Source organism: Echinops telfairi, unplaced genomic scaffold (genome assembly GCF_000313985.2).
Source record: "Echinops telfairi isolate 266 unplaced genomic scaffold, ASM31398v2 ScPeMD7_7467;HRSCAF=8505_0, whole genome shotgun sequence".
In the NCBI taxonomy this organism is placed as follows: domain Eukaryota; kingdom Metazoa; phylum Chordata; class Mammalia; order Afrosoricida; family Tenrecidae; genus Echinops; species Echinops telfairi.
Window position 1 is genome coordinate 2,166,428 of NW_022111367.1, and position 17,173 is coordinate 2,183,600.

At 37.8% G+C, this 17,173-nt stretch overlaps 1 protein-coding gene across 8 annotated transcripts in view; it reads left to right on the top strand.

The window, feature by feature from the left end:
• Positions 1–17,173, top strand: part of RBM26 (RNA binding motif protein 26) — a 110,554-nt gene continuing 93,381 nt past the window's right edge. For all 8 annotated transcript variants that reach the window (XM_045283771.1, XM_045283772.1, XM_045283774.1 and 5 more), the window contains exon 1: positions 1–75. In XM_045283771.1, coding sequence (XP_045139706.1) covers positions 5–75 — 71 coding nt within the window. In that variant the 5' untranslated portion in view covers positions 1–4. The remainder of the gene's footprint in view (positions 76–17,173) is intronic.

The following is a 17,173-nucleotide window of genomic DNA, read 5'->3' on the forward strand; positions in this document are numbered from 1 at the left end:
GCGGATGGTTTCTAAAATGATCATTGAAAACTTCGAGGCACTCAAGTCCTGGCTCAGCAAGACTCTGGAGCCCATGTGAGTACCCGAGTGATAGCTCGTAGAGATGGCTGTGGGACGTGGGCAGACACATCTTTGCTGTTGGCCCAGGGGACTTCGGGGGAGGCCGACGCGGCAAACGGAGACCCAGGTTCAGGATGGTCTGCAGGGTCTGAGCTGACCTTTGTATGTTTTACAGTCGAGCAGGTACTTGAACCGGTGGCTCTCGCACTTGTTTCCCGTTATATGTCGACCGACCCAATAACTAAACACATGGATGATCGCCTAGGGCCCTGAAGTGGGTTTCTTTTCGGTTTGAGAATACGAGCCTTACCTCATGTTCACCGGCGATGTTTACTCTTCTGTAGGAAGTGGACCACCCTTTTTAGAGAGTAGGGTAGTTCTAGTCGAAATCACTGAAGTGTTAGCCGTCCCCAAGTAATCTGAAAAAAGGGCCACATCTTCCATGTGCTTTCTGGCCTATTGGTACATCTCTTAAGGTGATTGAAGACGTAACAGGTGCTAAGGTACTCAGTAAAATGGCCTTTTCCCGCCTACACATTCTGTATGTCCATATGAAATAGTTAACCGTTTCAAGTGGGATGTTATGCATGGTCCGTGGGAAAGTTTATGCAGAAATGTACCAGATTGGAAAATTTACGCATTGTTTTAAGATGCTATTAGTACAAATGAACTGTGTCACAGACCAGGTCCTTTATCAGAAATGTTTAATATATAGTAACAAGATGTGCATTCATTTAAAACATTACTGAGCACTTACCTTGTACGATTAGAGACCAGACGAAGTGGATCAGGCCCTGGTCTGCTAAGTGAAATGATCGCCGTTCAAACCCACCAGCTGCTCCTCTGGAGAAAGATAAGGCTTATCTACCTCGGTTATACGTTAAAAAACCACCAAACTGCCCTCCAGGTGCTTCAGACTTACAGCGACCCCTATCGGACAGGATAGAACTGCGTCTGTGGGTCTCCAGGACTGTGTTTAGGAGAGGAGAAAGCCACGCCGGTAATGTTTTACAGCCCTGGAAATCCTTTGGAGCAGTTCTACTCTGTCCGATAGGGTCGCTAGGAATTGGAAATGACCATCTGGCCGTGGCTTGGTTTTGGTTAGGATTGGGAGGCTTTAGGAAGATAGATTTTTTTCCTATAGAGGTAAGACATAACAAGCAAGTGTTATAATTTCAGATAATAGAGCTATTTAGAAGATTCTAATAATGGAGGTTCATGTAAAAGAATGCTTAAGAGTAGGGCCTACTTCACATGGGTTGACCAGGGAAAACTTCTCTTAGAAGGTGAAATTTGAGTAGCACTTAAGGAAGTGAAGGAACTATCCATGCACGCCTGGTAAAACAGTGTCCTTTGCAGAAGGAACAGTAAGTGCAAAGACTCTGAACTAGAGATCAATGCAGTATGTTCCAGAGACAGAAAGGCCATTGTGTTTGCAAGGAGTCTCTTGTTGGAGAAAAGTATGGAAAGTTGGAGAAATAGTAGAGGCTAAGTCTTGTAGTATCTTCTAGGCCATAGACAAAACTTTGGCTTTTATTTAAGGTATGTAGTGCGAGGACATTAGAAGAGTTAAAGCAGACCAAGGCTGATCTGATTTTAACTGCCCACTTTGTAGAGATTACGAATCAGTGGAAGGAAAGAGACCATTCTGAAAAGCAGAGATGATGGTACCTGGTATTGGAATGATAGTGGAGACAGAACCCAAATACATTTCATAAGTATACTTGATAGATTGGTGTCGGGAGATGGGGGGCAAAGGATATCAAGAGTTATGATGCCTAAGATTTTGGCTTAAGTAACTGGACTGGTAGTTGTGACTTGGAGGATACAAATTGAGGGGAAAAGTGGAGGGTGGTGCATTGGTTGGAAGGGTGAGGTGTTAATAAAATACAAGTAACATTTCAGGGTCAAATTTAGGTAAGTGGTTCTTAGAGTTTGTGCTAGAGTGGAGGAGTGTCAATGAAAGCCTTATTTTAGTGAGCTGGAGAGAAAAGGCAGTGGAGTAGTTGAGAAGGGATATCTCTGAAGACAATTGAACTGGGATAGAATTCTGGTTTTGCTGTGTAATTTTGAGTAAGCTGCATAACTCAGTGACTCTTTGCCCTTGTATGTAAAATGGGGAAAAGAATGAACATGTATTAAGAAAATTTTGGAATTCTTCAGGGCTGAGGAACATTTGGCCCCCAGGCTGTAAAAGAACTGTGACATCATCAGTATCAGCTAACATCATTCATACACCTAGACAAATAGAAGCAGTTCCAGCCATTACATTAAAAAAACAAACTCACTGCCATGGAGTGGATACCAACTCATAGCCATCACATTCTCTCTCTTACTGCCATTCAGTCATTGCTGACTCATAGCGACCCCCTATTGGTTTCCAAGACTGTAAATGTTTATGTGAGTAGAAAGTTCAGCCTTTCTTCTGAGGAGCTGCTGGTGGATTTGAACTACTGAACCATGCTAATCGCAGCCCATTGTGTGACCACTGCACCACCAGGGCTTCTATGCCATCACATTAGGGTTGAGTTAATTGTTTGACCAGTTTGGCCTGAGAATGATGTTATAGTATCCAAATGGCACTTAGTAGAAAAAAAGGTTCCCCACCCCTGGAGTACTTCCTGGTATCATAAGTACTCCTTAAGAAGTTAGTGGATAGCCTTGAGTTTTCAAATTACTTATCAATTTTGTTAATAATTTTTTTTCCTCTTGTAGCTTAAAAGCATAGAGGGTTACATGTTGAACTGCCTGCAGGAGGAAAATGAGGTTTTCTGCTCCTTTAAAAATGTCAGTGGGCAGCCTTACAGATAAATGAGGTTATTTGTAGCTACTTACTTGCTGTCTATACTTGTTATTTTTCTTTGGTTTTAATGATTGCATATTCTAGGTATTGTATAGCCTATTCAGGTGGCTGTAGTACTGTGGTTGGGATAAATAAGGCACCACTAGTCAAGCAGTGATAGGACATTTTGTTGTTGCTTTACTCTAAAACTAATTTTCAAACAGCATTTCCTTGAGGAAGGAAAATTGGAACGACCTAGTTTAAGGTGTAACTTAAAAGTTGTATAGCAACATTTTAGGTATGTGTGCTTCTAAAGCAGCTCATGATTTTGGATTTGTCCCACATTTTAAATATATTCAACAAATTTTTATTGAGTGTATAACATGCTAGCTATTGGGAAAATAGTAGGAAATAACATGAAATTACTGTCATATGGGACAATGTGAAATTATTGTTTTATATTTATCAGGGAAGACATATAAACAAGTGCTGATAAATATACTGAATGCTGTCAGTATATATTTGGGGAGATCAGACAAGGTTTCCCTGGTATATGGTAACATGCCATTTGAGCCTAAAGTTTGAAAAGCAACTTGCCTGGGGTAAAGCATCCAGTCGGTGATCTATAATTGCAGTGGTTCTCAACCTTCCTAATTCTGCGACCCTTTAGTACAGTTCCTCATGTGTGGTGACACCCAGCCATTAAATTATTTTCGTTGCTACTTCATAACTGTAATTTTGCTACTGTTTTGAATTGTCATGTAAATATCTGATAGGCAGGATATATTTTCATTGTTACAAATTGAACATAATTGAAGCATAGTGATCAATCACAAAAACAATATGTAATTATATATTGTGAAATATTCTAATGACAAATAAATGAAATTTTGTCTTGAAGCATGGTGTAGCATGGGTAACAGTCTTCACACTAGGTACTCTTATGTGGGCGTCTGCATGTGGACGAACCCGCCTGGAGATGGATAGAGGAGCCATGTCTCGGTTCCTAAGACCATCGGTGTTTTCCAATGGTCTTAGGCAATCCCTGTGAAAGGGTCGTGACCCACAGGTTGAGAACCACTGTGTTTGAGCATTCTAGGTTTCAGAGTCCAAATTGTATGAAGATTCTAAAATGAGAGGGGAAAGACATACCCTTCAGGAATTGAAAGAAGTAGAAAAAGCATGGGACTGGATAACTGCAAAGGACAGTGGAATTTTTAGATTCATGTTAAAAGCAACAAAATCTAGCTCGTTTCAATATAAAAGTCTCATTTTGTATTAGAAGGTCTATAAACATATAGTTCTGAGTTTTTCCCCATAAGTTGTTGAAAATGTAGGTACTGAAATCATTTAGACATATTTAAGGATGGTGTTTTGTTCTGTCAAATAAAACTTGCTAATAATAATTTTTCTTCCTGGAAAAAAACTAAATTCTCACTGTTTTTGTTTTTCAAGGACAGAAACTTTTTTTTAAAGTGTTTTATTTAAATGAGTTCACATATCACTAAATGTGGTACTTTAGTGAGTAGGGAAATCACATGATCTAATCCGGCTACTCAGTGTTCAGAAAATAAGATCGAAAGGCAAGTGGACTTGATGACACACTCACATTTGTGAGTTAAATAGTAAGGATCCAAATACCTAGTCTTCCACTGTGTATTGCTTTGGAGGTAATGTTGTGTAGAGACAGTATGCTTCAGTTCACATAATTTTTGCTTGTAGCTCTCTACTGCTAACTTGTGACCCCCATAAGCGGTATTTACATCTCAGCCACTCATTAGCCAAGTGATTAGGTAATTGATAGAATAGGTAATTGACAGAATAGTGTCCTTCTGTAGTTGATGGTTGCTGTGAACTAGTATCTGATGGCAGTGGAGTTGGTTCGTTTTGGGCCCTGATGTTGAGACATTTAAAAGCGTATCCTTTCCTTCGTGCCTTAAATATTTGTTGATTAAAATCAAAGAGGTTGCATTATAATAGCTACTGTTACGGTAATCACCATTACTGCTACCAGTGCCATCTAACATTTTGTATGCATTGTTTTAAATCAGCGGTTCTCAATCTGTGGGTTGCAACCCTTTTGGGGGTCGAATAACCCTTTCACAGGGGTCAGACAATTCATAACAGTTGAAAAATTACAGTTATAAAGTAGCAACAAAAATAATTTTATGATTGGTGGTCACCACACATGAGGAACTGTATTAAAGGGTTCACAGCATTAGAAAGGTTGAGAACCACTGTTTTAGATGCTTTATATGTATTATCCGAAGTTCTATAAGATAAGCATTGTCTTTGATGTACAGATTGACTTACAGGGAAACACAGCATGAAGTTAAAATACTTGCCTAGGGTTGCACCGCTTTCACATATGATTTAGTGATCTGAACTTGTTTTCTGTCTTTAAAGCCCATGTTCTTAATGAACTGCTGTTGTATAATACACCTTCCTTAGCGTTTTCTATTACTGTATACTAATTTTTACTATTACGTTTTCATAGTACTACTGCCAGTGTTGCAAAGGAAAGCTCAAGTTTCATGCATCTTGGTTAACAAAATGTATGAAAGAAATCTTTTCCTTGGATTAGGTTGCCTTTTTCCCATTAATCTTACTTGCTACTACACCTTTATCACCAGTTAAAATTTATTTCTGCCTTGTAGGAAGAACTGGGTTTTGCCTTTGCAAGATAATCTCTATGCTTGAAAATTTGACCCCGTGTCCTTTTAGTTTTTCCTTTCTAGTGACTTTATTGGGATAGAGTGTTGGAATTTCTTAAGGTAGGAAAACAAATTCAGCAGTCCAACTCTCAATTTTCTTTGAATCAGCCTCATAGTGACAGCGTAGAACACTTGCTGTGGTTTCTGGGAGCAGATCGCCTCATCTTTGGAGTGGCTGGTAGGTTTGAACTGTAGGCCTTGTCATTAGCAGGCATAACTCACTATGTCACCTGTTGTTAGGTGTTCTTGAATCTTTTCTGACTCACATTGACCCTATATTACAACAGAACACAACACAGTTGTCAAAATTGTTTTTGTGTGAACCCATTATTGCACTTATCACTCCAATCCGTCTTATTGAGGGTCTTCCGCTTTTCCTGTCCTTTTACTTTACCAACCATGTCATTTTCCAGGAGTCGGTCTCATAACTGTGCCACCAAAACCCAAAACCGAACTCACTGCCCTTGTGTTAGTCCTTTTTTCTCCCATCTTTCTCTCTCTTAAAACCATTTAAACTACTGACATTCCCAAGGATGGTTTCTATTGACAGTGGTTCTTAAAAAGAAAACAAGTGGCTTTGTCTATCTGTTGTAGAGGCTTTGAGATTTGGAATAAGAACTCCCTTCCTTGGAAGAAGGGAGTTTCATATAAGAGGGGCTACCCCCAAAGCTATATATATCAATTTTTTTACAAAATAACCTTAATACCTTCAAAGTACTCTCAATTACACTTAATACACATGTCAAGTCTGTGATTCCATTCTTGGAAACATTTTTTAACTTGTCTGTTTGGATGGCTGACAGCACCTCCCTCGTTTTTTTCTTCACCTCTTCTGCATCATCAAATCGCTCTCCTTTCCTGCCCCACTTCATTCTGGGAAGCAAAAAGAAGTCATGTGGAGCGAGGTCTGGTGAGTAAGGTGCATGGGGCAAAAGAGGCATGCTGTTTTTTGCCAAAAACTGGCACACTGAGATGGCTGTGTGAGCAGTTACATTGTCGTGGTGGCAAAACCGGTCCCCTGTCAGCCACAAATCAGCCCTTTTTTGTCCCGCACTGTTCAGAACCTCTAAATAGAAAGCTTGAGTAACAGTCTGACCTGGTGGAACACACTTCGAGTTGACATTTTTGTCAGTTTGGAGGTTGATGGATGTTCAGATGGGGTTTGTCATCAAGTTGATATTTAGCCTTTTTTGAAATGAGAAAACCACTCATACACGAGTTTTTTCCCCCTTGTAAGCTGTGTCCAACATCACAACCATTTATGTGGCATTTTTGCCAAGCAGGAAACAAAATTTCACAGCTTCGCACTGTTCTCTTAAATTGGCCATCACACACGCAAAAAAATGAGGTTCAAGCAAAACTGCTTTCACAGAAAAGTTCACTGTGACCTATGAGAACCTCATGGGGTGCACTAACTCAGAGTGGGTTGCCTGATGCTTGCCGAGCAGGAAAAAAGCTTATTATGAAAACTCCGCTCAGTAGAGCTTTTTTTCCATTTGGGGGTAGGTGGGGAGCCCTCTTGTATATTCAATTTTGCATTGAATTTCACAGCTTTTTCAATTTTCCGAGCCTGTTAATGGACTCCAGGCAAAACCCTTTATTTTTTACATTTGTTTTTCTGTTTTAAGGGTTTAATCAGTTCTTGTAAATACCCAAATACAATTTTACAAAAGTCAAGTAACATAAAGTTTTAATCCTTATTTTATGTAACATTGAATTACATTATTTCTATATAATTAAATATTCTTCAGTATTTCACAATAGTTCCATTCCATAAATTATTTCAAAGCTTCTCTGTAGTTAAAAGTTTTTGCTACTCTAATGACGTTTACTGCACATATATGAAACTGGGTATATGCTTAATTATTTATTTGGGGTAAATTTCCTACAAATGAGCAGAGGGTTGATCTTTTTAAGATTCAGTTTTCTTTCTCTTGAAAATAGTAAAAGCCAACATTACCATCATCAGTGTTTGAAAGTACCCATTTCAACAAATCTCTAAATACCTTGGGTAATAAAACTTTATGAACAAAGAAACAGACCATTGGTAATCTGATTCAGTTAAAAAGGTTGTTTTTTTTTAATGTTTTATTAGTGAGGCAGAAGTAGTTCAGTGCTCAAAGTGGTTGACTGCTTAACCAAAAGGTTTTCTGGATTTAAATCCACCAGCCACTCTTGAGTGTGAAAGCAGTGCTAGTCTGCCTTTGTAGAGATGGCGTCTGTGGAAATGCTTTGGGGCAGTTCTATTTTGTCCTATAGGATTGCTGAGTCAGAATTGACTTATTGGCTATGGGTTTGGTTTTATAGTTTTTAAGGGGACTGAATTTTATTCATAGTATTTTTGACCATTTTTAGCTTCTTTTGTGAGGTTTCTTAAGTGGATTTCTTAGTGGATAGTTTCTTTTAAAAAAATCATTTTATTAGGGGCTCATACAACTCTTATCACAATCCATACATGCATCAATTGTGTCAAGCACATTTGTATATATGTTGCCATCATCATTCTCAAAACATATGCTTTCTACTTGAGTCCTTGGTATCAGCTCCCCGATTTTTCCCCTCCCTTCCCCTACCCCTCCCTCATGAAGCCTCCATAATTCATAAATTATTATTATTTTATCATACCTTATACCATCCGACGTCTCCCTTCACCCACTTCTCTGCTGTCCATCCCCCAGGGAGCGGGTTATATGTGGATCTTGTAATCTGTTCCCCCTTTCTCCCTCACCTTCCCTCCACCCTCCCAGTATGGCCACTCTCACCACTGGTCCTGAGGGGTTCATCTGTCCTGGATTCTCTGTATTTCCAGTTTGTGTCTGTGCCAGTGTACATCCTTCGGTCCAGCTGGATTTGTAAGGTAGAATTGGAATCATGATAGTCAGGGGGGAGAAAGCAATCAACTAGAGGAAACATGTATGTTTCATCATTGCTACACTGAACCCTGACTGGCTCGTCTCCTCCCCGCAGCCCTTCTGCAAGGGGATGTCCAATTTCCCACAGAATAGGGCCTGGATCCCCATTCCGCACCCCTCCTCATTCACAATGCTATGATTTTTTTTTTTTTGTCTTTGATGCCTGATATCTGATCCCTTAACTGAACTCTAGTCATTAAGAATATATATGAATATATACATGGTTCAATATACATTTAGATACATAAATTTAAATACATGTATACATTTTTTGGGGGGCTTCCTTGTTTTCCTCACACAGGGTAGAACTACTTCTGTAACTCTTTAGGAGAGTAGGTAGCCTGGCCTTTCTCTTTTGAAGTGACTGGTGGTTTTAAACTGCTGATTTTACAGTTAGCAGCATAATGCATAACCACTACACTACTAGGGCTCCGATTGTTGAATTCATTTAGCTGAAATTGTGGTTATATTTTGAAAAAAGATTAGAATTTGATTCTTGCTTAAGTGACTGTGTAGAACTGCTCCATAGTCAAAGCAGGGTGCTGCCTCATCTTTCTCCAGTGGGTTGTGCTTACTTAAAAATCAGTCTACATCTACAATTTAGTAACATTGCTTATATCCTTCAAGTTGTGTAACCATCCTCTATTAACATAAACTCACTGAGCCCCAAGATTGATTTCTAATCTTTTGAGTTGCTGTCAATTTGATAGAACATAGGTCTTAAAAGAACACAATGTTCAAGGCAGAGCCGTAAAGATTTTTTTTTTTGTTTGAACTGGTTCATCTAAACTTGTTTTAGATGCATGTATTTCTTTTTCATAGTAATGTTAGCTATTAAGATATCTCGATGGAATGAAGCCATGCCTGGTCCCCATTGCTAGGTTGAGCATCTGGTGGTTGTAATCCTATAGAACTTGATTGCCAAGCCTTTCTTCCAAATAATGTGCTTAAACTTAACCATTCCATAAAATCTTAAGTGCTTATTTCCATAGCTTCTTTAGCTTTATATCCTCCTGGATCACTCATTTCAAATGTCACACTTTCTGAAAATAAATGTTTACTGATTTCACTTATTTCCCTTTATTTTTCTTCAAATTATTTAGGCTTGGAATCTTAACTTCTTGACATCTTTCTCTGCTCCCTGTCCCCCATTCACTTAATCATCAAACTTTGTTTCCTTTAACAGTTCTTTCTAATGCTATTGCTTACTGTTCCTTATTAGGTTCTTTTTCTCTTATCATTCCACCAACATGTGTGTCCAACTTTCTTTATAGCCTGTTGCTTGAGTAACATCTTCAGCATTCTTAAGTGATAAAACGCATACTCTTAGCTTGACTTTCAGAACTCTATAGACATTTGCTGCCTATGAGTTTTCATTTCAGTAGAGCTGATTTTTTTCATTATGCTTTATTGTATGTGACACCCCCCCCAAAACAAACAAACAAACAAAACCGCCCAGGTGGTATAGTGGGTTCAATATTTAACTGATAACTGAGAGTTTGGCATTGGAACTCAAAAACCACTCTTTGGGAAAAAGATGAGACTTGGAACCTAATGCAGAACTCTGGTTGGGTACCTATGACTAGGCATCTACAGGAAGGCTTGTTTGTTTTTCCTTACTTTGAATAATCATGGGTAATGTTATTTCAGTGTTTATTATATGCTAACCATTGTGCATTCACAATGTATGTCAGTTAGGTTCTGCTTTTTGGGAGGTGGGGAGGATTTTAAACAGGAGGAAATTGAGTTTTAGGAATGTTAAGTAACATTTTGTTCTTGTGATGGAGTCAGGTTTCAAAGCAAGATACTTTGATTTCAGAGCCTTGTTATGTATTACATACTCCATTTCTTTTATATACTGATTTATAGAAATCAAAGGTCAGCTATGAAGTGTCCATTATTCCAGAAAGCTTTGGCTCTAAGTGAAATCATTGCCTCTCTCTCAGTAACTCTTTTCCTCCTATACTAACTTGCATCATATATGACACTTATCATTTGCACACTTGTTTATTGTTACTTGTTACTTACTTTCATTTTATTAGAATCTAAGGTACTTGGAAACACTCCAATTTTAAGATTTACATTTATTCCTGTACTGACCTAGTATAATGCCATTTGTGTGGCATGCCACTGAGAATTAAGTGTATTAGTTGAAATTACTAGTTTTTACCTATAATCTGACAAGTTGATTTCAATTCATAATTTGTATGCAAAACAAAAGAAAAATATCAAACTTTACAATCAAACAGATTTTGACTTATTGTGACTGTAATATAGGGTTTCTGAGGCTATAGATCTTTAAGGAAGCCAGCAGTCTCATGCTTCTTTCTCCCTCAGAACAACTTGTGGGTTTGAATTGCTGATCTTATTAGCATCTTGGTACTCACCATGCTACATCATAAGGGTTCCTTATTTATATACCAAACTCACTGCCATTTAGTTGATTCTGACCCTGGTTAGCTTATAGGACAGGGTTCAACTGCGTCTTGTGAGTTTTTGAGACTAAGTCATTACAGGAGTAGAAAGCCTCATTTTTCTCCCAAGGAGTGGCTGATAGTTTCAAGCTGCTGACCTTGCAATTAGCAGCCTAGTTGTGTAACCTGCCATGCCACCGGGCTTCCCCATTATTTGTATAAGGTTTACACCCCTTCACCCCCCCCCCCCCAAAAAAAAAAACAACAAAAAACCAACAACGGAAAACTGTTGGGCAGAGCTTTCTTAGAAAGCATTTTTCCTGCTAGGTAAGCATCAAGCAACTCCGTCTGAGTTACACCCAGTGGCATCACCTGGGAAGGTTCTCACTGGTCACAGTGAATTTTTTCTTGAAAGCAGTTTAGCCAGAACCTCGTTTTTTTTTGTGATGGCAGATTAAAGAGAGCACCACCGCACAGCTGTGAAATTTTGTTTCCTACTCGGGAAAAATGCCACAGAAACTGTTGTGATGTTGAACACAGCTTACAAGGACAGTGCTTTGGGAAAAACCACGAGTAGTTTTCTTGTTTTCAAAAAAGGTGAAATGTTGATTGGTGACAAACCTCATGGTGGCATTCCGTCAACTTCCCGAATAAACGAAAATGTTTGGAGTTCGGTCCACCAGGGTCAGACTGTTAATCAAGCTTTCTATTTAGAGGTTTTGAACAGGTTGCATAACAGTGCATCAAAAAAGGCCGATTTGTGGCAGATGGTACTGGTTTTGCACCATGATAATGCACATGCTCATCTAGCTTTCTCAGTGTTCCAGTTTTTGGCAAAAATCAGCATGCCTCTCTTGCCCAGGCACCTTGCTCACCTGATCTGGCTCCATGCAACTTCTGACTTCTACAAATGAAGAGGGATATGAAAGGACAGTGATTTGACGAAATAGAAGAGGTGAAGAAAAAAATGAGGGAGGTGCTGTCAGCAATCCAAGCAGATGAGTTTGAAAAATGTTTCCAAGAATGGAATTGCAGGTTTGACAATGTGTTAAGTGTAATGGCGAGTACTTTGAAGGTGATAAGGTGATTTTGTAAAAAAAAAAAAAATTTAATTGGGGATTCCGGGTTTTTTTGGAGGGATACTCCTTTGCATAAATCAAACCAAACTAGCCGCCATCAAGTGGGTGCCAACTCATAATGATTTTATGGGACAGGATAGAACTGCCTCTGATTTTCTAAGACACTGATTCTTTACAGGAATAGAAAGCCCTGTATTTCTTCGTAGGAGTGGCTAGTAATTTCAAATTACGGACAATCTATAGTATGAATGGTGTTAGCACTATACCATCAGGGCTCATTCATTATTAGTGTAGAACTGTAAAATTCCACCCTGCTTTATCTTGATTTTGTTTTAAAGATGCAAAGATGTAGTAGTTTTAAGATCAACTGATACCTGGTTCTATTTATCTTCCTATTTTTTATTGTTACTGTTTGTTTTTATAAGTTTAGTTCTGGTTTTACTCATTTTGGGAGGAGAAATGATAAACCCCAATACTAATGCTTATTCCTTAAAGTACATTTGGATGTGGCTGTGTACACATTTGAGGGAGCCCTGGTAGCATATTGGTTACCCATTGAGCTGCTAACCTCAAGATCAGCAGTTTGAAGCTGCCAGTGATTCTGCTGGAGAATGACTTGGCTTTCTATTCTTATAAAGAGTTACAGTCTCAGCAACCCACAAGGGTAGTTCTTACTCTGTCTTGTAGGGTTTCTGTGAGACAGACGGACTCAATGGCATTGAGTTATGTGCAGGCCTCCGTGGAGTTGCACACAAAAAAAAATTCAAAAAGACAATCTAATCTGTTAGAGTTTACATCTGTGGAAGAGTTACTTATTATATACAGATTTTGACAAAATGTTCTTTACCCTCTTCCTTTATTTTGATGAATGGATTCTTCAGTACATTGCAGTCTTCAGTAATAATGAGTGGGTTATTCTTTGTATTTCACTAGAATCTGTTGTGATATTGTCACCTTTTTCATTTCTGTTTCTAGGCATTTGCATTTTTTGTTAATCTTTCCATAGAACCAACTTCCTCTCTTGAGTTTTCCTAGTTCCTTTTTTTCTTCTCTGACCTTTTTAATTTCCCTTGTAGGTGAGGCTTTATGTTGTTGCCCTTGATCTAGTTGTTGATGTTGTGATACAGTGTTTTTAAAAAATTTCTCCTCTTTTTTTCATGTGTGTTGATTGCTATAAATTGTCCTCTGATAACTGCTTTTGATGTGTCCCAAAGAGTTTTGTATGTTCTGTTATTGTGGATATCCAGATTTATACTGTTGTGATCTGAGGAGATGGATCTTATGATCTCAATTTTTTGGAATTTACTAAGGCTTGCTTCGTTACCTAACATTTGGTCCATTTCAGAGTATGTACTATTTGTAATGGGGAAGAATGTATTGTACTATTGTCTGGTGGAGTGTTGTAAGGTGGGGTTTTCTGTACAGTGTCTAGCAAGTCGAGCTGATTGTGTTATTTAGCTCTTTAGTTTCTTTATTTTTCCTGCTGTCTTTCCTTCAGAGTTGTATATTAAAATCTTCTGTTAGTGTCAAGCTATATAAATTCTGTGAGGGTTTGGTTGATGTATTTTAAGGGTCTTTTCCTTACGTGCCCTCGTGGTGTAGTGTTTATGCACTGGGCTTCTAACCATAAGGTTGGCTGTCCAGGACCAGCAGTCTTGGGAGAAAGATGAGACTTTCTACTCTTGTAAAGAGTTATCGTCTTGGAAGCCTACAAGGGCATTTCTACTCTGTCCTTTTGAGTCACTGAGTTGGAATTGACTTCATGTTGGTATGTTTGTTTTTTGTGGGTGTCTTTTGAATTTATTTCTGGTGTATCTGTTTGTTATGGCTATTGTTTCCATTCTTGTCTTTCAATATGTTATTTATATTGACGTTTCTCACAGATCAGTATTGCCACTCCTACTTTTTTCTGGGGGGGTCATTGGCTTGGTAAGTTTTTATCCTTCCATTGACTTTGAGCCTTTTTTTGTGTGTTGTGAATTCAAGATGTATCTCTTTTATGTAGCCTATACATGGATTGTATTTTCTAATACAGTCTACTCTTTGTCTCTTGTTTGTTTACTCTGTTGACATTGTTGATAACGCAGGTTTGTAGTTTTCATTTTGCTCTGGGTGTTTTTCTTTTCTTTATTTGCTAATTTTATTGGTACTTTGTTCCCCCTAGTTTGGTGCTGCTATCATTCTATGGGTTTCTGATTGGTGCTTGTTGCCCTGTATGTTGCTCTCAGGTTTGCTGCCTGTTGTTGTGTCTCTATCCATGTTGATCCTGTTAACATGTTTTTTGTAATGCTCATCTTTTTATAAATTAAAAAGTTTTTTCCATATCTGGAAGTCTCTTAATTTCTCCCTTGTATTTGCGGTAAAATTTTGCTGGGTATAGGAGTTTTAGTAAATTTTTCTGTCAATATTTGGTACATGGTTTTTTGTTGTTTTCTTGCCTACATTACATTTCTTGCCTTCTTGCTGAGAAGTTTAAACTTATCCTTATTGGGTTTCTGTTGTAGGTGACTTTTTTTGTTTCTTTTCCCCCCTAATTACACTCAGAATTCTCTTTTCCATGAACTTGGAGAGTTTCACTAAAATATGTTGCAATGTTTTTCTTTTGGAATTTATCCCGTTTGGAGTTCTGTCAGCTGCCTGAATAGTTATTTTCACTTTCTTAGTGATGGAGGACACATTTTCTTCCATGCTTTCTCATAATATTTTCACTGTACATTTTTTGTTACTTCTTGCTTTGGAATCTCAATGAGACAGACATAAATTGTTTTCTCTTAACTGTCCCACATTATTCTCAGGCTGTCTGTCTTCCTTTGTTATTTTATTTTATTTTTTTCCTTTGTTATTTTTACTGTTGATTTTTTCACTCTTATTGGTTTTATTCAGAGTAATTAACTTTGAATTCATTAATTTGATTGACCTTTCTTCTATTTAATTACTCATGTCATTTGCCATGTTGTCTGATTCTGTTATTTTATTGTTATCTTCCGGTATTCATTTTTGTATAGGGCTTCTAGTTTTTCAATTTATTCACTTTTCATGAATGTTACGTCTCTTGAAGACACCTAAGCACCATTCTTTTAAGTATTATTTCTGGTAGTTCCAGGGCCTCTTTTTCAGAGTACCCATTGAGTTTCGATGATTTTTGGTTGTTTCTATTTTTCTTGAATTCTGGGTTGACAGACCTGTTTTCTAGGAATTGTTTTTAGTGGTGTGTGGGTTGCTGGCTTGTACAGGGGTAGTTACGTTGTGAAGGAGAGGTCTCGTAAGCGCAGGAGCACATACAGTGGGAAAATGGAGAAAGAGGAAAATTTATTGGTAAGTGGAAAAGAAATGGAGGAAAAAGAGAGATAATAAAATAAAATTAGTAGTAGTACTAGTAAGGGGCTGTCTGGAAAGCTCAAAAGGCTTTTTAAAATAATGGAAAAATATATTTTAACAGGGGTAATAAATCTTAGTAGCATGGAATTATATTTAAGCAGGATAAAAGGAGAGAGCAGAAAGAGATAGTGAGTGGGTAGAAAAATGCAAGCAAGTAATTAGACCAGAAAGTTTGTGTGTGTGTGTGTGTGTGCGCATTTAAAAGAAATAGTAGAATTAAAGAAGAGAGAAGAGAAGAGAATAGAAAAAAAAAGATGAGTGCCTGAAAAAATTAAAGCTTCAGAGCGGTGGACAAAGGAAAAGGAAGAGGCAGGGCTGTGACTTGGGTTTGGATGTGTTTGTGGGTTTATAACCTTGGGTGAGAAGTGAAAAAAAACAAACAACAACCCCAAAAGCCAGTGTGGTAAAAAACCTGGTTTGTGTGGGTATGCATGGATCTGCAGGGTTGGTGGTGTCTGCCTGAGAAGTATTGGTATCTGGAGGGAGGTGGGGCCACAATAGAAGAGGAAGTAAGAGACAACCAGGAGAAAATAAAATAAACCAAAAAGTAAAAAGGCACTTGAGGTGGGGATTTTTGATCCTTTGTTTATGATGGTAGTGTGCCTGCATCTCCTAAGCCACGGGCATGTGTGGTTAAGGGATAAAGAATCTTGAGGGATTTAATTTTTTTTTTTAAACAAGCATTTTATATATACTTACACATATATATAATTACACACCCTGTCTCAAGAAATGAAATCGGCAACAATGCCCTATTAAATCTTCCTTTTTTTTCCCTTCCTCCCTTCTTGATGTTCCTGCCTCCATCCCTGGCCTCCTCATACTCAACCAAGGCTCACGTACTGGTGTATAAAATGTATAATTTTCTTTATAAAAATGGTGATATTAAATATTTATCTTTAAAAAAATGTTTATCTTTGTAAGATAGACTGAGTTTGCTAATATTCTCTAGTTTTCTCTATGTCTGTGGTGTTGAGAGAAGTGTTGTTTTTTTATTGATTCCTAAAATTCAGTAGTATGTACTAGAGCTTGTTTCTTCATTCCTCCATAGGTTTTTCCATGTTTTTGCTATTGTGGAGCTGGTTGCAATAAATACTGGTGTACATATATATGTCTTTTCCTCTTGTATTCTTTATTCTTTAAGGCATAAAGTCAGTAGAGAGATTGCTGGATCATAAGGGCCTTCTATTTGCATTTGTTTAAGGAAGTGCCATGCTGATTTCCATTGTGGTGATACAGTTCTGCATTCCCACCAGCAATATAAAGCATTCCAATCACTCCATATCCTCTTCAGCATTAATTGTTTTCTGTTTCACTGAATTTTGCCAAAAGTGTCAGTGTGAGTTGGTATCTCATTCATTTAGTTTGTATTTCTCTTATTGCTAATAATCTCAAACATTTCTTCATATGCTTGTTGGCTTCCTATATGTTGTCAATGGTAAATTATCTATTCATGTCTTGTGCCAGTTTTTTATTGACTTATTTGTATTCTTGTTGAGATGTTGTAGTTTTCTGTAGATTTCGGAAATTAGCCTTTTAGCTGATGTATTATTACTGAATATTTTTTTCCTAATCTGTGGATTCTCTGTTGACTCTTTTGATGAAGTCTTTTGTTGTGGATAAATATTGTATTTTTAGTAGGTCCCATTTCTATAATTTATCTTCTATAGTATGGATAGTTTTCCTTAGGTTCAGTAATGTGTTTATGCATGTGCACTGTATACAAGGCATAACTATACTACTGAACATAATGGAAAATATGTTCTTATTTTTGTTCTTAAGTTTGCCACTTTTTTTCCATTGGTGGGTTTAATAATTGTGTGATTTATATTTA